Below are 21,954 nucleotides of genomic sequence, written 5' to 3' on the forward strand. Positions count from 1 at the left end.
ATGTTTAAAGCGCACAGGGCTCCGCGCTGTAGGAAGTGCAGATCCCGCAGCACAAGCCGGGGGCTTGGCACCCTCTCCTGGTGCGCGCCCGGAGTGCTGCGGCAGCGATGGCAAATCCGCTCCTGCAGCTGAGTGAATGCGCGGGCAAAGCCCCGGAACGCTGCGGTTCTGTCCTCAAGCAGCCTTTGGGCTCCATGGGCTGTGTCTGTGTCCTGCTTTTAGAAATGCTGCTCGTCCTGGGACCTCGGGAAAGTTCTAGAGGGACAAAATCACACTCAGCCTTGGTTTCCCCCCATATCCCTGGCTCAGAGAAATACCTGACTGCTGTCATGTGCTGCATCACTTCTTGTACTCCTTGAGGGATCTAGAAAAGCAAAAGGTGGGGGAAAAAAGAACGGAGAAACAGAAGATGGTGTTAAATAAATTATTATTCTCCAAGTATTTATGATGCCATAGAATGGCAAGAACTGTGGATTGGAGGAAGGTCATCTGAGGTGAGTCCCAGAGAGCGCTGGCAGTGCCATCTGGGCAGGGTGGAGGTGCCAGCGAGCCCCTTTGCCTTCCCCGATCCAGAACAATTCCTGAGCGGCTCCAGCCCTGCAGGAGCAGCCACGGCAGGGCCGGGAAGAGCTCAGGACGTGGAGAGGGAGATTTTCTGCTTTTGCTGCTCAGTGCTGCTTCAGAGCTCTGTCCAGCACACCTGCAGGTCACCAAGCAGCTCTTCCTGCTAGGAATGAACCTTTTTTGTACCTTTTAACCCCATTTTACACTTCAAACCTCCACTGGGAGTCAGAGACTCTTCACCCCTTGCTTGAACAAACCTCCCTACCTGGGAATGTGCCCCGTGGAAGGAAGCAGGGAGGAATTGCAGTGTTTTAATAAAAGCAGTTAATTTTCACCAGGCTGGGACGTGGGAGAATTCCCTGCTTTGAAATGCTCAGCACAGGTACCAACCCTCCCGTTCCCATGAGGTTCATGGACTGAGGTCAGCCACAGCCAAACCTGCCAGGAATTCTGTGTGTGCATGCAGACACTTGTTTTCCCATTAAAAAAAAAAAAAAAGAAAATTAGGAGTAAAATACAAATCTCTAATTGAAGGTGCTGTGAGTTTCTGTGCAAAGGCAGAAACTTTGACTCCTGATGTGTTTAGGACATTATTTACTCCAGAGTAAGATCTCAGCTGGTAAAGTCCTTACTCATAAAATTTTTGGTATTTGTGTTCCCAAAATAGTGAGAATTCTATATATGAGAGAGAATCCCAACATCATGGGAATAAATGGACTGTCCCAAAGATGGGAGACATGGGAATGACCTCTAATGTGTGTTAGATTTGTGATTTTGTGCTGTAATTGAGCAGAGCAGTGCCCTGTGATTAATTATCAAAGGCAACAAAGTCTTGTTCTGTTTTATTATATCTGTCCAAACACGATTATTCCATTTAGATCTTTTCAGATATTAAAGTTTACTTCTTTTTCTAGCTGTGGAGAGGAAAAAAAAAATCAAGCACTGAGACAACCTTTTTTTTTTATTTTAATTTGAATATTTTCATTGAGGGAGGAGTCCCTCAGCTTCTCTGACGTTGGCCAACCCATGTCCTGAAGTCATATTTAACTGATTGCTCAGATAATTAAACTGTCATGTTCTGTTAAATGCTCCAGCACCTGCTGTCACTCACACTTCCAGTTCAGATCCAGGTCCAAGGCTGAGGGAGCAGCTCTGGCTTGGAGCTTCAGCCCTTCTGGATTCCCAAAAATGAGAGAAAATATCGGTCCAGGGAATTCACGTCAAACTCTTGTGTCAATCATTGCATCCTTCTTCAACCCCCATGTTGACCCTGAAACCCAAGAGGACTGGGTGCAAAGTTTTGGCAGAATATGTTAATTTAGTGTTCCCTGAGTCATCCCATTCTTTCCAGTTTACTCATCTTCAGAATGTTTTAGTCTATTAGCAGTCTCTGAGGTTATGTGCCAATTAAATAATTCCATTCATTATGCAGAAACCATATAGAATAGTTCATTATGCTTCAGCCAGCCTCTGGGCATGTGTACAAAACTGTATCAAAGAGCACCAGTTAACAAAAATAATATCAAAAGAGAAAATGCAATTGCTACAGGGTGTTGATCAGCGGCACCATCCCGCCCAGGAGACGGCTCCATCCCAGCCCTGGAAGATCCCCGTGTACCTTTTATGCCATTTACAATTTATGAGTCTTAATTACTGAGTGTTTGTAAAGAGGTTTGGAATGCTCGGATGAAAGGAGGCGCAGAAACTCAGGCAATGATTATTAATCACATTAATCACTTTGGCACGGCTCAGGCAGCAAGGGCAGGACAGTTACACGGCACAGGGTGACACTGCATCGATCCGGGGTGACACGGCCATGGCAGAGCTGCCCTCTGGCTCCGTGCCTCAGTTTCTCACACACTCACAAACCAGAATTTATAATCACAGTCTTTACAAAGTGTTTGTAAAGTTTTTAGAGCAGAGTTCTCCTCAGAGATCAACCTGAGGAGTGTCTCCTCGGACATCAACTTAAGCGCCGGGTGACGGTGACAAACGTCCCTGGCAGGTGAGGGAAGAGCGGATTTGCCTCGGGAGGATGATTAAGAGGATTTTTGTGGCAGCATTCGGGGCGCAGACGGAACTGACTTATGGGACAGCGATTCCGCAGGTGGAGAGCGGCCCGGCAGGGATTTCTGGCTGTGCTGGACTCGGACTGCCGTGGGATGAGGGAAGGAGCAGCCGAGGGATGAGGGAGCCGCCGTGGGATGAGGGAGCCGCCGCATTCCGGCACCGGCCGCGGCCCCGCGTGTCCCGCAGAGAGAGCCCACAGGGCTGCAGGACTGGGACCGGCTCTGCAGAGCCCTCACACCCCGGGCGGGGCTCTCCGTGTGTCCGTCTGTCTGTCTGTCCCTCTGTGCGGCCCCCAGGGCTGAAGGGGACATCTGGGGACACGTCCCTGAGGTCTCTCTCCAGGACGCCTCGGCTCTCACGGCCCTGCACGGCGCCTGCCCGTCATCCCCTGCTTTCGGGAATCTGTCCCCTCCTTTCAGGGCTCTGTCCCCTCCTTTCAGGGCTCTGTCCCCCGCCCTCGGGCTCTCTGTCCCCTCCTCTCGGGGCTCTGTCCCCGTGCCCTCGGGACGCGCCCGAGCTGCCGCAGCGTCCCCGGGTCACCCGTGCCCTCAGCCAAGATGGCGGCCGTCGCCTCACGCCACCCGGTGCCCCCCGCCCTGATCAAAGATGGCCGCCCCTCCCCGGACCCCCGCGGGTTCTTTGCCCTCACCCAACATGGCGGCGCCGCCCGGCCCCATTGGCGGGCGGGCGCGATGCCGGGGCGGCCATGTTGAGTGCGGCCGCATCCCGCCGTGCCGCGCGGGCGGCGCTGCCGGAAGCGGGCGCGGGGCCGTTGTTGACAACATGGCGGCCGCGGGCGCCGCCGCGGGAGGAAGAGGCGGAGGGAGCGGCGGCGGCGGGCGGGCGCAGCAGCCTCATTCATAGGACCCGGCGCGCTGCCTTCCCTCCCTCCCGCCTTCCCCCGCCCCGGCGGCCGCCTCGCCCCCTCCCCGGCGCTATGTCCTTCTTCAGGCGGAAAGGTAGGGGGGCGGCGGGCGGGCGGCCGCCGGGCTCGTCCCCCGCGCGGCTGCCGGGCCCCGGCCCTGCCCCTCCGGGCACCGGCACCGCCGCCGCGCCCCGCGAGGACGCGCGGGCCCTGAGGAGCGGCGTCCTCGCCAATGACGGTCAGTGCCGGCGCCGCGTCCTCTCCTCCCGCGGGGCTGGGAGGGCTCGGGGCGCCGGGCGGGGCTCGGGGGGCTCGGCCGCCTTCGGGGCTCTCCGGTCAGTGACCGCCGGCTGCGGCCCCGGGCTGCCCGCGGCTCCCGGCGGCTCCGCACGGTGACCGGGGCGGGAGGGGGCTGGGGCGCCTCCCACGCTTCGTGCAGGGTCTGAGCCTCTGAGCCCTTGCCGGATGGTTTTTCACAACGCTGACATAGCCGGCTTTGTATAAATTATAATGGGAATGTACAGCAGCGGCTGAAAATGTCAGTGAAAAAGGGACTCATGGCACCGAGCTCTCCGTGAAAGCCAGAGGAATCCTTGGCTGTTTATTCTGCAATGGATTTGGTAGGGAGCACAAGCTGGGAAATTGAGGGCTGCTGAAATATTTATAATACTCTAGCAGCACAAATGGGCCCAGTTTAAGTGTTCTCTGGGAGTGCAGCGTTCTGAAGGCACTTTGTGCTAATGCTGCAGGCAGGGCCCTGCACTCTCAGCCTGCCCAGCTGTGGTTTGGGTGGTTTTTGTTGAAAGTGGCACCTTTTAGGAAGGGCCCTTGGGAAAGTTCTGTTTCCTCGTGATGCTGCAGCTCGAGCAATGCAACCATTGATCTCCTGATGCAGCGCTGTCCTAAAGCCTCTCAGGGTTACTGAACCCAAAATGGACATCCTGGGAGGCAAGGACCTGGTGCCTGGGCTGATGGAGATGCTCTTGGCTCTCACATCCTCTGGATCTTGCTCAGCCAAAGCAACAGCAATGAAAATGTCACTCTTTGGGGAGGTTAGTGTAGCAGTTGTGCAAGAAATGAATCTAAACTTAGCAGATCTGAAGAGTCTGGAAGGCACTGAGGGCTTTGCAAGTGCCATAATCCTTTTCAGGGCGTTTATATACAAATGTTGAGCTGCAGAATAAAACTTTAATAGTGGTTATGAACGCTTCAAAAAGAGCTGCTGTTGCTTCATTGAGAATTGTGTAGCTGAGGTTTCATCCTGACATGGGATCACAGGGACAAGGTCAGCCTGTGAGGAAACTTTCTCAGGGAGAAAGCCATGAAAGCTCTGATTATCTGAGAAATGTAATTGAGGATCTGTGTTCCTTTGATTAAAGGATCTTTGGTCAGAGAGGCAAATCAGCACTAAATGCCCGAGAGAGAGACGCTGTGAAGGAGAGGAGAAAAGCAACCTTTCATCTGGGCTGTGCATGAAGCACTGCTCGGTGTGATCTCTGTTTTAGGTGTGGTTTTTAGAGAAGATTTGAGCAGGAGCTGTGAGGAAAGCAGCACATTAAGGCTTAGGATAAAACTCTGGCCACGTGCAGGCCAAAATCCCACAAACACCAATGTTCCTGGGGTGAGCTGTTGTTGTTTATGACGATATTGCAGTGGGTAAAAATTAAAACTAATTTAAAATTAAGCCATAGCAAGAATCATAAAACAACTGACCTGCAGAAAAATCAAAACCAGGGGTGAAATGTTTTTATAGCTTGGGCCTTAAAATAAAGGTCTGGCAGACTGAGGGTGGATGATGGGTTGAGAAATCAAAGTATAGCAGGTGAGCTGGGTGCTTGAGGGCAGGTTATGAAACTGCTGCCAGTGGAACTGCTCATCCCTGGGGATATCTTGGGGATAATGTGCAGTCCCACAGCCTGGCTGACCTCAGCAGGATCTCCCTGGTTTTTGTGTGCTGTTGACTCACTGTGAACGCTTTTTGAGTTTGTTCAGAGCATTTCAAGATGTGAATTGAACCTCTGGAATGTCACGTGCTGCTTTGGCACCCTTTGGAATGGGATTGGCCACGGGAAATGTCGCCCTCAGCCTTGTCCTGTGGTTCCTTCTGGTTTCACACAGGCACCACGCAGCATCCGCTCTCTGGGGGAAGTGAAAGTGAATTCTTGTAGTGAAACTTCACCCTCTGAAATTCGGGCTTGTCCTGGATCAGAGCTGATTTTGTCCCCTCCTGTCACTGGTGTCGCTTGGTCGTGCTCAGAGCTGCTGGGGACAGAAGCAGCCTGTGTGGGAAGGGTTGGGACACGAGCCTGGAGTTGGTATTTCCAGTTGTAAGTAGGTATTTAGGGAGGAACTGAGGTATTTAAACTGGAAATAGGCTTACGGAGGGCAGCTGTGCGAAACCCAGGAATTGCTGCTGGCAGCTAGGAACTGGTTTGGTGAAATATTGGAGTGTTTGGGAAGGATGAGAGCTCACAGAGGTTGATTTCCCTCCTGTCCATCAGCTCAGTTATGTAAAGGCTGGTCACCCTCCTGCTGCATCGGCTGCAGGTCAGCGTGGGGAGGGGAGAATCCTCCTCGTTGGGTGTCCCCTGGCCCCTCTGTCTCACACACCGTGTGCTCCTGCAGCCGCAGTTCCCCCATGTGCAGCCCCGCAGCGTTGGTGCTCGCAGGGGAGCCTGGAGGCAGCGCTGCAGCCTCGGGCCGGGCCAATTATGTAACCCGAGAGCGGAGCTCTCCTCTGAAATATTTACCGTGTCTAGATGGGATGGGAGCGCTTCGGGTGGGATTTTGGGGTGTGTTTTGTGGTGTAAATGCGGGATTGTGCGGGGCTGTGCCCTGTGCTTACCTCAGGAAGGGCTCCACACTCGGTGTGCAGGGGTGACCCGTTTGTAGTAATAATCCTGGCCTGGAGCAGCCTCCCTGGTAGATCACATTCTCCAATTTGTTTCTCTGCCATCCTGTTTATGTGCTGCTTGGGTTTCTTTATTTTTGTTTTGAACAGATCTCCTCCTTCACTTCCTTTAGGAGCTTCCTTTAACAAATAGTAATATTAAAAAAAAAAAAAAAATAAATCCTCAAAGCGCTTTTCCATCACAACTTTTTACACTGTTATCTCCCATCAGTTGTTCACCCGGGGTTTCATGATGATTAAGCAAGAATATTTGTGAGAGAATTAACTGTTTGCAGGGAGTTTCCAGAGCATTTCTGTGGTGCCCATCATGTGCACGGAAGCAGCTCCATGGAGCCAGAGCCTGCCCACATCTCCTCACTGTTGGGTGTTCTGTAACACAAGGGAAATGTTGGTTTTAGGTGAATTTCGGTTCACAGGGAGCACCTGCCAGTGCTCTACACTTAAAACACACCTTTCCCACTCTTCCCAGTTCATGCTGTTTAATAAAGTCACCCTGAGTGAAGCTTTAATCTATAGACAGCAAACATCTTCCTCCATGGAAATGTAACAGACTGTATTTCATGGAACTTAATTAATGGATGATAAGGTTTTGCTTTTGAAAGTCAACAGGAAAGCTTTGAAAGCCTCTGTCAGTTACTGGATGTGCAATTTAAATGAGAAATCAGTTTTAACAAAATTATAGTTTCTGTCTGCCTCTGATACTTGCTGATGTTGGGGAGTCTCTGTCCATTCTCAGGTGAATGCCATTAGTTACCCAAAATAGCATTAACATTTTCCCTTGTATTTTACAGTGAAAGGCAAAGAACAAGAAAAGACCACAGATGTGAAAGCAATTAAAAGTAAGATCAAACTTTTGTCTGTAAACTCAGATCTCTGCCATCATCAACCATTTTTGTGTTCCCCATCAGGATCATTCCTTACTCCTGAGCACAGATCTGACCTGTGCATCAAACCCAGAACTTAATTCTGTTTCTGGCTATTTATAGTAACTAATCTTTCCTCCTCCTCTTGCTGATCCTGTAGGTGCAGGAGGTTATTAAGTTATGTCAGGCATGAGCTTTAATTCAAAGTGATCAGGCACTCCAGTCACCTTGCAGTGCTTGTTCCTTATCCACAGCAAATTGCTCCTGCAGTTCCTTGCTCAGGTGCAGTGTCCTTTGGAGTTTGCAAAGTGCAGCTTCACTGTCTGGTTTGCAGAAGAAGCTGCAGATTTATCTTGGATGGGGCTGAAGATCCCAGTCCCAATGAGCCGTTCCTTGCTGCTCTGTGGGGTGCAGAGGTCTTGCTCCTGAATGTCTTAGGAAAGGAGAAAAGATCTTGGTGAAATAGAGATTTATAAACTGTAGGAAAACAAGTTTGTTGATCCTGTCAGATTTTCCTGCAGTTCTGAAAGGAGATGAGGTAAATGCCAGAATATGATTTGCTACTTTTATACCCTCAGACAAAATCTTGTTTCTGTGCTTGGTAATGTGTTATCTGCACATCAAGAGAAAATTGCAGGCTTTTTTCACCTTGGTGGTCTGTCTTTCAAATCAAATGCAGGAAACAGTGAGTTGCATCCATTTCATAGCCACACCTCACCTTTCAGTGCAACTACCAGTTTGGTGACCCTGAAAATAAAAATAAACTTGAAAGTTTATAGTGCTGCATGTAAGCTGCTGCAGCAGCACCTTTGTTTGACCCTTAGAGAAAATAGAAGATTTTTTTCTCAAATGTCTAAAATATAAAATTAAATTTAAATCTAATAGCCTGTAGCATTATGAGGAGTGTGACTCTGACTCTACACAAGTGACCTCCACCAAATTTTCCCGCTGCTGCCATCCCTTGGCCTTGTAAAAAAGGTATTTTCTCCATTATTGGTGGTAGGAAACACCCAGGGGCTTTGTAAGAAACAGCAAGTGGTGTCTTGGTGTCCAATCCTGCAGCTGCACAAGCACTTGGCAATAATTTAAATGTTTCCATTGCTCCTGAGGCATCTGTGACATCTAAGTGTGAAATTGTCAACTGCTGTCATAAAATTGAGAATAAAAATAAAGTGATGCAGCATGGAAGTCATGAAGCCCAAGGTGCCTGACACCTTGATGGGACACATCCCTGGAAGTGTGGAGCTGATCAGCTCATCTGATGTGCTTTATTTTTGAGTCAGAGGTGTGAGATGTCCCTGCACGACATCCTCATCCAGCACAGCTTCCTGAGAGCTTTGCAATCTGCTGTCAGCATGGTTGGGGTTTTTTTTCAGCTCTGTCATCAATTAACAATTAGCAGAGTTCTGTGTGAGGAAGTTCTTATTTGTTCTTTTTTGTGTCCTGAAACAGCCAGAGGGGGTTAAGTTTATAACCTGGGTTTCATCACAGGTATTTCCTTATTGCTTTTTTTTTCTCTTGCAACCAAGCAGAAGCAACAAGAATATTTTTGAGAAATAACTCTTATTAAACCTCACAGAGAGATGTGTACCTCAGGATTTTTTAACACATTTTAGCTTTCAAAAGGCATGGAAATGGATTGGCAGGAGCATTGGAACTAAATTAAACTGTTGACAGAGTATAAAGTTGTTACAGTAGTGGTTATCAAGGAAGCAGGAAGACTCAAAAGTATTTCATGTGTAAACTTGGACGTGGCATCTCTTGATTTGCTGCTGAATAAGGAAAATAGAGGTGGGTGGGAATGAATTTATTCTTGCAATAATAAAACTTGGAGTCTTTAATCAGACCCTTAATCAAAGATGACACCCAGAGGTACAGTGAGGTTCTAATGAGAGTGACTCTGCCAGCTCCCTGGTGTATTTTGGGGTGCTCAGCATCGGGCAGTGTTTAGAAGAGGTCTTGGGGTCCTTGTGCTTTACCAGTTGCTGTCCTGATTCCAGCTGCAGTCCCAGTACATTCCCCCCAGAGAAGCACCAGGAATCATGCCTTGCTGGAGGCTGCAGGACCAAGCCACGTGGCCATCAACGCCATCTCTGCCAACATGGACTCCTTCTCCAGCAGCCGCACAGCTGCCCTCAAGAAGCAGCCAAGTCACATGGAAGCTGCTCACTTTGGAGACTTAGGTAAGGCTCTAAGAATGCCAACTTTTCTTTTTATTTTGTGTATTTATTTTGTATATTATTGTGTATTTATTTTGTGATGGTGTGCACTCACCACCCCTTGGTTTTCAGGTAAACAAATAGGTAATAAAAGTGTGGCTGCTGTATAATAGCATCTGTGTTACCCTGGGAGGGAATTGAAGGGAACAGACTTTAATTCCTTTATTTTGGCATTATGTTGGAATTGCCTCTTCACAGTTGCTTTACAGGACGCTTCTGTATCTCACCCCCACATCTGTGGTACAATATGGACTCACTCCCTTTCATGTTTTCCTTTAGGCAGATCGTGTCTGAACTACCAGGCTCAAGAGACCAAATCAAGCCTTTCCAAGACCCTTGAACAAGTCCTGCAGGACAGTGTAGCCCTCCCTTACTTCATCCAGTTCATGGAGCTGCGCAGGATGGAGCACCTGGTGAAATTCTGGCTGGAGGCCGAGAGCTTCCACTCCACCACGTGGTCCCGCATCCGCGCCCACAGCCTGAACACGGTGAAGCAGAGCTCCCTGGCAGAGCCAGTGTCCCCCTGCAAGCAGCAGGAATTGGGCTCCTCTCCCCCTGCTGCCAGCCTGGAGGAGAGGCTGGAGCTCTCCAAGCCCCACAGAACTGCCAGCAGCCAGAACCACGCAGGGCTGCTGGGGCAGGACAGCCACGGCGCCAGGGCTCTGCCCCGGGGCACAGCAGAGCCTGGGACTCACCCTCTTCCAGATGATCAGCAAGAATCTTCCAAGCTTTCAGTATCAAACAGAAACAGCCCCTCCTCTGCACTAAAGGACTTGTCAGGAAAACTCATGAAAAGTAAGTGCTGTGTGTTCCCTTTGCTTGGAAAGGTGGGAAATGAACGTTTTTGTGCAGGGGCCTGCCTCAGTTCTCAGGCTCTTAACAAGCCTGATGTGATGTTGCAAGGAAGAAACTTTTGTGTATTATTTATGTTAAACTGATGCTGGTCAGCTTGAGCTGTGTATTGCTTGTCTTGTTTAAAAATAAAAAAGCTGCTGAAGAGACTGCAAAATTATTGTGTACTCAATGAGCTTAGGTTGGTTCTGTTCTTCCATGTGTGATAAGAAATTGAGTGAACGTTGCTATGTCCAGTTGTTCCCTCACCCATCCATCTCACCTTAAAAGAACTGCAGAAAGTTTGGATGGTGGGGCTGGGAATGGATAATTCACTTGTCATGGAAGGTAAATATCCTGTATTACTTAGAATGACATAAGTAGTGGTTGCAAGAGACTTGTGGAGATTTACGTGTGGAATGTACTGTTTTTGTTCTTGGATTTATTTGATAGAGTTCCTTCCCTTGTAACTGATTTGTTGTCATTTGGATTCCACCTCTTCAGAGGCTGCTGGAAGTAAGGATGAAATTAAATATTTCCTTTTGGTAGTAAGCTACATGCACAGTAACATGTTTGTCTACTTTGCATCTACTCAGTCCTCCCTCATTTGTGCAAGTCTGCAGCCAAAAAGGAAACACTTCTTTCTTCATATTGGTTCCTTTTGTTTGCCCAGCTGTTTCCTTGTGTTGCATCCCTTTCTCTTGCTGTTTGTGTTTCTCCTGTAGTTATTTGTCATGTGCCTCCACAATACATAACCTCAGCCCCAAAGCCACTTAAACAGGGAAAATGATGTTTTAGTCACCAAAGCATCTCTGCTTTCTGATGTCTAAAAAGAATTTGAAAACACAGGGTCCTTATTGAGAAATCTGAAAAGAATTTGAGTGTAATTTTTTTCTGTCTTCCAGAGCAGAGTCCCAAGTCTCAAACGATGATGTGTAAAGAGCACAACTTGTTTGAGGCATATAATTTTAAGATTTTTTTTTTCCTAGTAATTCCTGTATAATGCAAGTGATTTCTCTGTGATGAGAGCTAGAAATTGGGAATTTGACTTGCCTGAAAGCTGTTGCTTCTGGGACTATGGTGTGCAGCTGAGGAAGTGGGTTCTGCCTTGTGTGCTGGTAGGGAAAATTTGGAGCTGTGTTGTTTTATTCCATCCCAGTCCATGCTGGGTTTGTTGTGACCTGACTGGAGATCACACAGTCCCTGCAGCTGGTCAGGGGCAGAATATGAATATCCTGCAGTGGAAACATCACTGAGAATTAGACAGCTGCTTTTCTGAAGAGCAAATATTTGTTACTCACTCACTCCAAGGAATTCCAAGTTTGATTCTGTGTTTCTTCCCTGCAGGTATAGAACGGGATGCAGTTAGTACTTTTACCAAATATATTTCTCCAGATGCTGCTAAACCAATCCCTATTACAGAAGCAATGAGAAATGACATAGTTGGTAAGAATTAATAATTGCTTCCTCATTTCAGAGCTGCTCTGTCCCCATAAAAATGTGTCTCTAATATGTCACATATTTGCCTTTATTTTTATGAATTTTAAAGGCAGCCTTAAAAGGATAGGAGATTACAAGTGTCAGTGGATCTGACCTTCAGCAGTGCTGTGAATATCCTCATAAAAACTTTCAGAGAGTTTGTTTAAATTAGGGAAAGAATTCTTGGTGATTATGGAGGGGATCCAGATGAGTCTCAATCGAATACTTTAGCCATGTTATTATTATTTGGCCAGCCTTGAAAGCTCTTTGCTCAGTCAGAACCAGCTGATTCTGGTGGATTTGAACTGCAGTCTTTCATTAACCAGTCCTTGCTCTGCCTTCCAGCTCCATCAGCCAAATCCATGTTAAAATTAACCTGCTCTTTCTTTGCAGCAAAGATCTGTGGAGAGGATGGCCAGGTGGATCCCAACTGCTTTGTTACAGCCCAGTCCATAGTGTTCAATGCAATGGAACAAGAGTAAGTTGATGCCATGGTTTGGGTTCTTGTGTCTCTTGTCCTAAAGGTTCTGTTAAGAATGTTTATGGACACATGACCATATCAGCACTTTCTGTGCTGTATTTTATATTTGAAATTGCTCAGATCCCTTCTCTAAATCCATTCTTGCTGAACTTGGCTGTTCACACTCTTGTGTTCTTTATCTCCTTCTTGTGCCATTTACAAACCTGCCCTGTTTCTTGCTGGTTTGGCTTTTATCCATCCAAAAGTATCAGAGTTCTGGGCAAGAGCTGATGGGTTCTGAGGTTGCCTTGGGTGCTGCTGACCCTGATAAGTGACTGTCCCTTGTCTGTGCAGGCACTTTAGTGAATTCCTGCGGAGTCACCATTTCTGTAAATACCAGATTGAGGTGCTGACCAGTGGGACTGTGTATCTGGCTGACATTCTGTTCTGTGAGTCAGCCCTCTTCTACTTCTCTGAGGTGAGTGGCAATGTTTGGGTTTGCTTTTAGATCGCTTTCTAGCAGATGGAACAAATCTGTTCATTCCTTGATGGCTTTGGGTTGGATATTGGGCAGGAATTGATCCCTGGCACAGGGTGCCCAGAGCAGCTGTGGCTGCCCTGGATCCCTGCAAGTGCCCAAGACCAGGTTGATTAAAGCTTGAAACAACCTGGGATAGTGGAAGGTGTCCCTGCTGTGGAGCTGGATCATTTTTAAGGTTCCATTCCACCCAAACAATTCTGTAATTCTATGATTCTAAATACAATAAAAAGCCCAAGGTGTATTTTTTCTGAGAGAAAATGCACTGAACTTTTTCCTGCCCTCACGTAGAACTAATTCAAATGTTCAAACCTGTCCATTGTGTTGTGGAATGAGTAGTTGTGATTTCCTCTCAGTTGCTGAGTGCTTCTCAGAGTTTCTGCTTTGTAGAAGCTTTGACATTATCTTGATCTTCACATTGTAGTGATTGTAAAAGCCTGGATTGCAGATAACAAATCACAACCAGTGCTATGTGGAGAGGGCACCTTTAGTGATGTCATAGGTTAAATAAAAGATATCACAGTTTCAGGCTCCTGCACCTTTAAGGCATCAGCTCTTGACACACTTGTCCTGACTGTCTGACAAGCTGATGTAGTTTGAAACTGCAGCTTGGGAAGCTGAGACAATGTGCTGAGCTCAGGGTAAGCTAAATGTAGCATGAAAATTGTGCTTCCTGTCCTATGACAAGACAAATAGTTTTTTGGAAACTAAGTGTAAAAATAAGTACAGAAAAGAAATGTCAGAAGTTCTCTTCTTTTTTTCTCCTTTTTTTCCCCCCCAAGCAAGCTAAATCTGCCTGAAACAGAAATTCAAAATACCATGCCCAATTTTGCATCACTAATACATGGTCTATGTTTCTTCTTCTAAATGGGAAGAAGGAAGTTAAAAAATCATCAAAAGTTTCTTGCTAAGACTTCTTTAATCTCCTCTTTTTGTGCTTTCCCTTGCAGTACATGGAGAAGGAAGATGCAGTTAATGTACTGCAGTTCTGGTTGGCAGCAGATAACTTCCAGTCTCAGCTTGCTGCCAAAGAAGGCCAGTATGATGGGCAAGAAGCACAGAATGATGCCATGATTTTGTATGACAAGTGAGGGAGCTCAACAATCCTTTCTTTCTGTACTTGTGCTTTTGTGTTGGCTGTGCAAAAGGAACTTCTCTGCATTCTTGGGCTGGTCTGCTGAGGTGCATTTTATCAAGGTGGCTTTTGACGCGTTTGCACACATGAACTGAATTTTTTTTATATACAGGAGGAGAAATCCTTACAAGGATTCCATTCTTAAACATAATTCAGGGTTTTCAGGACTTGATTGCTTGGTTTTGTTTGGTTAGGAAGTATCAAATCTGATGGGTTGATGTTTGAAGATGGAAGGGGTTTAAGCCTAGTAGCAGAAAAACCTTAATGTTCAGATACTCTTATCCATATAAAGTAGGCTGTAGAAACTCTTCTCACATGTAATAGAAGCCAGCTAGTGCTTGTTCTTAGTATTGTGAAATACTTCCTTTTTTAAGGAAGCAATCAGATCCTTTTTAACATCTGACTTTCAGGAGAGGAACTTTCTTCCTGTACTTTGTGCTTCACTTTAGCAATAAGACAGCTGGGAGACAGACAGCACAACTGCTTCCAGGAAATGTTTGTTCTTAAGCTGAAGTGTGAGGCTCTACCACAACTGGAGTTATTACCCAAGGAGGAAATAATAATTGGAGAGGAAGCAAATGCTTCACTCAGGCTCATCAATCATTCCCCCATCCTTACACTCAGTTTTGGAAGGATGTGAGCAGTAGAGCCAAAGCTGCTTTGGAGTTCTGGGTGTTTCCTGCTCCATTCCTGTCTCCCATCCTCTGTTTTTCATCTGTGTTTCAGGGCAGGGCTCTCAGACTGTTTCAGTCTCACCTGTAGTAGTGAGGACCAGGTGTGTGCAGTGTCTGGGGTGGGCACTGAGCACTGCAGAGGTTTGCAAATCCTCTTTGTGTTGTTTCCTTGCCCTGTCCAGGTACTTCTCCCTGCAGGCCACGCACCCTCTGGGCTTTGATGACTCTGTGAGGCTGGAGATTGAATCCAACATCTGCAGGGAGGGGGGGCCTCTCCCCAACTGCTTCACCACTCCCTTGAGGCAGGCCTGGACAACCATGGAGACGGTGAGAGATCCTCCAGAGTGGGCTAGGGTTGATTCCCCTCCAGAGTGGGCTGGGGTTGATTCCCCTCCAGAGTGGGGTTCACACTCAGTGAGGGTGGTGGGGGCTCCACAGCGTGCCCTGATTTGTGCTGTTCCTTTACTGATTTCCTGTTTACCTGGATAATAGAACAGCTTCAGGAAAATCTGCCAGACTCTTCCCCAGCCTGATTTGAAGATACCACCCACTGCTGCTGTTAATGCTCTGTTTGTCTCATTGGGTGATTATTGCAGTTTAATGGAAGTAACAGAATTTCCTCCCATGTGAATTGCTATCAACAGCTTATTTTGTATCTTTGGAAAATTTTCCTTCCTCTTAGTAGGAGTTGTTTGCAAGTCTAATACAAGTGCTGTGGTTAATAATGTAACTCTGGGATACCCAGATACCAGAGATGAATTATTTGATTCTGGAGCTGCAGAGAATTGTGCACAGTGAAACAGAATAACTGTAAAGCCTGTTGGGCTGCCAGGCTTAAGTTTCTAGAGGGGAAAAAAAGCCCTGAACTTCAGTTCCATTTACTGGGGGATTTCATTAATAGGCAGTTGGGTTTGTTCATTTTGCAGTAGGATTAAAACTTAAAGCAATGCAGTTGCTAATCCACAATAATTCCATGCATGGATGCTTTTACTTGTGTTCCATCTACACAAGGACTGAGATGTTTGTGTGCTCTTCTCTAACTATGGAGACCAACCTTAATTAAAGGAGACTTTTTCCATCTCTCAGGTTTTCCTACCTGGATTCTTGTCCAGCAACCTTTACTACAAATACTTGAATGACCTCATCCATTCAGTCCGAGGAGATGAATTCCCAGGAGGGAACATTGCACTGAGTATCCATGGCCCTGGCAGCTCTCCTGACAGTGATTCCATGGGGAGCACGGATGGCTCTGCCTCCCAGGTACCACCTTGGCTTTCCTGTGTCAATATCCAAGGAAACACCATTCCACTTTCGTTTAAAGCCTGTGTTGTGTTAGGATGTGTTTAATCTACCTGCAGCTCAGTTCTGTCAGAAGTGTCTCTGCTATTTGTTGTACCCACAGCCTTGTGCTGCTGTTATTTCTTTACATCAGTGATGTCTTATATTAAGTTGCTGCTTTACTGAAGACTTTTTATAATGCCATAATATCTAAGAATGTTTGTTATTAGAAATAACATTATTTTGTCAATACCATAGTTACAACTTCAGGTGAAAATTGACACTTGTGAATATGCTATCAAATTTAAATATAAACATGCTAGCTTTGTGTGCTCAGTTCTTTTAAAGTGCCAAATCTTCTGTCCTGAAGAGTAAACTCATTTCCAGGGCTGAAGGCATCAATCTGCTCAAACACAGAGCAGATTCTGGCTAACCTGTAACCAGGACAGCTTGGAAACTGCAAGCCCAGCTGAGAGCAGAGGAGCCAAGCAACTGCTGCTTTTATTGAACTCTGCAGGGCAGCCCTGAGCTTCAAACCCAGTATCCACACCACTGTTAGTCATGTCCTGGCTTTCCAGCAACTTGGAAGCTGTACCACCTGCTTGTGCTATTTTTAAACCTCCTAATTTGCAAGGAGGGAATATTCCTCCCCTAGCTGTGAACTGAGGAATAAAATCTGTGTTCTTGCAGCCTCCTGCTGCTTGAACCTCTGAGCAGGAGGAACTGCTGGTAATTGACTGGGCAATTTAGGAGATGAGGTGCTGCTTTCTGTGTGAGCATTCCTGCTTGTGTGAACAGGAGAATCTCTGGCTCTCTGCATATTTTTGCATAAAGAGCAGCAGGAAAGGAGCTGCCATTGGTGTTCCTGTTCCGTGCTGAGGCGATAATGGAGTGCTGTGTGTTGTGCCCTCTCTGCTGTTGCTCTGATGTTTCCTTGGCTTTTTATTCATAATCTTATATAAATACTCCAGGCCAGAAGATAAATAATTTGTTCTCTGTGCATGGGGGAGGCATCTGTGTTTGGGAATTGCTTAGCAAGAGCAGGAGGGATGTTCCAGACTCACAACAAATGATTTGTGAGCACACATGGACCTGCTGAGCTGATAACTGAGCAGCCTGTGCTGACCTGGGCTTTGTGTCTTTGGCTCTGTCCACAGAATTTTATCATCCTCTGCTAACAACAGTGTCCTGTGAGTTGGGAATTCAAGGCTGTATAGACACACTGATTCTTTTGTACTCTTGCTTAGAGATTTGATGGAGGCTTATCTGTGTTAAAAGCAGTAAAATTGCAGTTTTGTTAAGAAGCTGGTAGTTATCTGCATTGGGCACTAATACTTAGAATTTTTATTTGTAGTCCAATGTCAAAAAGGCTAATGTTAAAATCCTGAAAAATTTTGATGAAGCAATAATTGTAGATGCTGCAAGTCTGGATCCAGAATCTTTGTATCAACGAACATATGCAGGGTAAGGTTCATTTCAGTGTATTGTTTCCTTTCTGGTTACATGTTTCACCTCTGTTTCATTTTTGCTGTGTCCTCCTGCATGGAGAGTAGGCCTAAATGCAAGATCTTAGTCCATGTCTTAATATTTGATAGTAACTTTATTTCAATAGTGTGATTTAACACCCAGTGAATGTTTCTTTGGTCAAAATGGCAGCCAGAAAAATATTTCTAATTGATTTTTCTCTTCCTCTTAGTTATTGTTCCTTTTTTATTCCAAAATGTAGCCAATATATAGCCAAATACAGCTTTCCATAATGCCAAAGTTCTTTTGATCACCCACATGGTTCTTCACTCCTCTCCTCAGGAAGATGACATTTGGAAGAGTCAGTGACCTGGGGCAGTTCATCAGAGAATCTGAACCAGAGCCTGATGTCAAAAAATCAAAAGGTTTGCTTTGTTCTTTCTCTCCATTTCTGCAAACATCTGCAGAGCTGCTCTCTTCCCTGCTGGAGTTAAGATAGGCAAAGTGTTTGACTCTTTCCAGATCTGTTTTAAGCTAAATAGAAATTCTGTGGGGATTGGCCTGTAGTGAGGCAAAACCCATCTCTGGCTCAGTTTCCTACCCAAATTCTGCTTTCCTGGTCCAGCTGGACTCCAGGGAGGATGAGCAGCCTGTGGGAGTTGGAGCTGTTGGTGGAACGTGGCAGGGATGGAAGTGTCAGCAGCTGAGCTGGTGATCAAACCCTCAAAGCTTTGGTCTTGAGATGAAAAAGAGCTGCAGCTCTCCACAAGCTTCCCACCCAGGCTGGGACCTGCTGCTGGTGCTGCTGTTCAGCTCTGGGGAAGGCTCAGTGTCCAAATGGCTGCAGGCAGTCCCTTGTCCTTCCTGGCACCCCTCCATGTCCTGAATGGCAGCAGAGCAAACCTCAGAAGGGTGACAGGAATCAGCTTTGTGCCTCACTTTGCTGACATACCTTGCTTGCTGTTTTTATCTCAACCAGGGTCCATGTTTTCACAAGCAATGAAGAAATGGGTTCAAGGAAATACAGATGAGGTGTGTCCTCTTTCATGTTCTTCTTGTGACTTTAAACTTCAGAGAAATAAAGCATTGATGTTCTTAATCCTGCCTGTTATCTCTGAGTATCTTTTTGCTGCACCCAGAACAGGGAGACTCTGTGTGCTAAATGTAGTTTGATTGCATGTATGTGTGAAACTGGTTTGCTCTTTGCCAGTGCTTGCTGGTTGAACTAATTAAGTGTGTGCTTGCAGTCAGGGTTTTTCTTGTTGTGGTTTTATTTATCTGTAAGTAGGGGTGGAAGTGTTATTTGAGTGACCACTGCACATGGATTCCAGGCTGCATTTTTCCCCTCTGAGGGGCTTGGATAAATCTCCAAGAGATAAATCTAAAATCTCCACTAACTCTCTTGGAAATTGCATCAAGCCTTAGGTAAAATAATTGAAGTTAACACTTGGAAGCCAGGTGCATTTCCATTGAGGGAGGATATATTCATACCAGTTATAGAGTTGTGAAGATTTCCCTGACTCCAAGGCTGTGCTGAGAGCACTGTGTTTGTCCTTTAAGAACCTGAGGCTATCTGTGTTTTGGGCTGTGTTTTTCAGGCTCAAGAAGAGATGGCTTGGAGGATAGCAAAGATGATTGTCAACGACGTGATGCAGCAGGCGCAGTGTGAGCAGCCCGTGGAGAAGGTCACCAAGGTAGGGGGTGGAGAGGCTGCTGCCTTCATCTGGCTCCAGCCAGGCTGTGGGAGGAGCAGAGCTCTCACTTGCCTTCCTCCTGTGGCTGAAACCCACGCTGGAAAATGTTCAAACCAGCAGAGCATGAGAGGAAGAAACAAAGGTTGGAAGTGTTTGAGCCTACGTGTGATGTAGGAATTTCTTAGCAGATGCCTGTGGTGGTTCTCCTGTGCAAGCATTAAACTTGTCTTGGTTTGAGTCTCCAAACTGCCTAATTAGTTAAAAGGGTGATCTGTGCTGCAGGATGAAGTGTAATTCCTGCCGTGAGCTCACACTTGCTGTGTCCTCTTAGTCAGTAGTGGCATTTCTGCTTGAAGTTCAGTGAAACTCAGCAGCTGTGGATTTGTCTCATTGGGTGCTCTCATTTACACACTTCTGTCTCCAGACTTTCACCCTGTGCATGGGTTTGTGTGTTGTTGCTTAATGGCTGTTGTTGTACAGCCCATGTGTTCTCTGTTTAAAAAAACCCCAGTTCTGAGGCAGCAGTTGGATTTTGTGAAATATTGGTGACAGCAGGTTACCAAGTTCATGTCTGGTACTTCTGACTTTCGGGCATGTGAGTTTGTAAAAATTAACTTGCATTATGTTCAGTTATTGAAAGTGCACATGTGCCAAAGCCCAGATTTTGGATCCAAATGGGTGGATCCACAGTTTCACTGGGAGTGAACACTGATTATTTTCTTTCTAATAGAGCAGTAACATCTAAATAACTTTTACAATGACTTCACTTGATAGCTTGGCTGCAATGATACAATTCCAGTTTGCCTGGATGAAAAGGTCACTCAGCACAGTATTTAGAATTCTCAAATGACTGCAGATGCTCTGGATTCAATTAAGCAAGTAATCAAAAGGCTGAGTGTGTTTGGATTAGGTTTGGAGCTTTTTTCTCCCCTAAACTCAAACAAACCTGGCTTCAACATTTTTAAACACAAAATGTCTTTGTATTGAACAGTTACCTTGCATGTTTTAGGGTAAAATTAACTGGTTTTCCCTTTTCCAGCTATGATTTTAGAAACTCCAGGACAGGAAATCTGGTTTTCCACTTTGAGAACGAGCGAACTTTCCCTATTGGTGGATTCTTTAACACAGCCAATAAAAACAAAGCACTGCTACTCCAACCACTGGAATCCCCCTCATTTCTGAGGAAGAATGAAGAAGAAGCAATCCTGGACCTCCACTGTAGAGAGTGAAGAAACACTTCTGCCTGGTGTATGTGGCATTCACAGAAATGATGGTTCTGAGATGAAGATGCAGTTTACAAATGTGTCACTGAGGAACTGTCATTGACTTCACAAATACTTGACCCTGTCTCACAAAAAGACTTTCAAGCAAAATATCTGCAATGGGACACACAGGCCACAACAGAGGGGAAGGTTTTGCTGTAGTTTCTGGTTCTACTGCTTGTAATTTTTAAACACAGAGTTGGAAGGGCTGTGGGGCAAATCCATGGGCAGTGAATGACCTGGGAAGTTCTAAGTTTAATTTTCCGTTACTTGAAATAGATGAGTATTCAAGTGTAAGATAAATGTATTTTACTTCATACCTGCATTAACTCTGAAGGCAGTGTAGAAGGGTCAGGAACTCCTCCTTGCTGAGCTCCTACACCTGCACACACACACACATCTCCCCTGCTTCCACCACAGGGCAGAGCCAAGGCTGGTCCTGCAGCCCCTCTGCTCCCACCTTGGACCCTGCAGTGCTCCACTCCTGTCCTCACCATCCCTGAGCAAGGAAAAAAGGAATTGCTGCCACTCTCCATCGCTTGTTGTCCTCCACCCAACGTAGGATCTAATTCCAGATGTTTGGTTTACAAAGAAAAACAGTTTTTAATGACCTCTGGCCTTCTTCCTGACACTGTCCACACTTACCATGTTACACAGCACCTCCTTTTTTTCCCCCAGCAAATCGATTTTGCAGGGTAGCAGAAGTACTCAGTGTCTCACCCTTATGTTACTGCTGCATTTTTAGTATACAACACTTTTATTTCGGGTCTTTTTTTTAACTCTAATGATTGCTTTTCTCCTCAAACTTGTGCAAAGAAATCACTATGCGAAGAGCTCAAATCATTTCCAATGTTCAGAATATCTTGATTGACTAGAAAGTGTTATTCTGTTGCAATATTTGATTGTATAGAGACACACTGTATTGTTATGAAAAAGCAAAAAAGGCTGTGTATAGGTTTTTGGTACTATGTACCACCTCTTATTTCTCTCATACCCAAGCATTCATGTACTTAAAACATACTATATTTAATTGTGTTTTGATTTAAAATATATAAATATTAAAATTTGTGTCGATTTTCTGTTTTCATGGGGTTTGAAGTTACATGGGATGGGGTTTTTAATGTAAGTTTTAGGGTTCATTTTGCCCTCATTTCTTAATAGATTATGTTAATGGCAGTGTGGTGAATAAGATTAATTCTTATTTAAATAGTAAATAAGTTGTTCAATCACAGGACATGGCAGAAGTTCGCTGGGAAAAGTGTAAAGGGGCAGGGGTTGGTTGTGATGTATTGAACCACATTAAACTCTTGCCTATTTTAGTGCACCCCTGCCTCAATTTCCTCCCTGGCACAATCCCAAGTCATTCTGGGCATGTTCACAGATTACAGCTCCCAGATTTGGATATGGATGTTGCTCAGGGCTGCGTTTCGTTAAACTCTGGGCCAGATTGGATGTGAGAGGCTCGGCCCATCTTGAGTCGTTTTGGCACCAAACCCCCCCGAGGTTTTGGGAAGTTTTGGACCCGCGGGAGTTGTCCCTGCCCGGCCTCGAACCCGCGGTCCCGGGAAGAGCCGCGCTCACCGCCGGCCGCCAGGGGGCAGCAGCGCCGCGCTCGGCGCTCCCCGCCCGCTTCCGGCGCACGTGGGG

At 46.2% G+C, this 21,954-nt stretch overlaps 1 protein-coding gene across 2 annotated transcripts; it reads left to right on the plus strand.

The window, feature by feature from the left end:
- Positions 1-3,417: 3,417 nt before the first annotated feature.
- AKAP10 (A-kinase anchoring protein 10) lies at positions 3,418-21,371 on the plus strand. 2 transcript variants are annotated; one of them, XM_059486918.1, is made up of 15 exons: positions 3,418-3,737; positions 7,202-7,249; positions 9,274-9,456; positions 9,772-10,287; positions 11,671-11,769; positions 12,196-12,280; positions 12,617-12,740; positions 13,751-13,887; positions 14,792-14,936; positions 15,696-15,869; positions 17,242-17,351; positions 17,694-17,776; positions 18,331-18,383; positions 18,950-19,045; positions 20,085-21,371. In XM_059486918.1, exons 1-15 carry the CDS (start codon positions 3,572-3,574, stop codon positions 20,088-20,090), a joined length of 2,025 nt encoding a protein of 674 aa, XP_059342901.1. In that variant the 5' UTR covers positions 3,418-3,571; the 3' UTR covers positions 20,091-21,371. The 2 variants fall into 2 exon arrangements, with proteins under 2 accessions (XP_059342901.1, XP_059342902.1); XM_059486919.1 differs by lacking the exon at positions 7,202-7,249.
- Positions 21,372-21,954: the final 583 nt, after the last annotated feature.

Source organism: Ammospiza nelsoni, chromosome 21, assembly GCF_027579445.1.
Source record: "Ammospiza nelsoni isolate bAmmNel1 chromosome 21, bAmmNel1.pri, whole genome shotgun sequence".
Lineage (NCBI taxonomy): Eukaryota > Metazoa > Chordata > Aves > Passeriformes > Passerellidae > Ammospiza > Ammospiza nelsoni.

Coding starts and splice junctions, on each gene's coding strand:
- AKAP10 (XM_059486918.1), top strand. CDS start 3,572: ATGTCCTTCTTCAGGCGGAAAGGTAGGGGGGCGGCGGGCGGGCGGCCG. Junction 3,738..7,201: donor CGGCGTCCTCGCCAATGACG/GTCAGTGCCGGC, acceptor TGTATTTTACAG/TGAAAGGCAAAGAACAAGAA. Junction 7,250..9,273: donor AGATGTGAAAGCAATTAAAA/GTAAGATCAAAC, acceptor TCCTGATTCCAG/CTGCAGTCCCAGTACATTCC.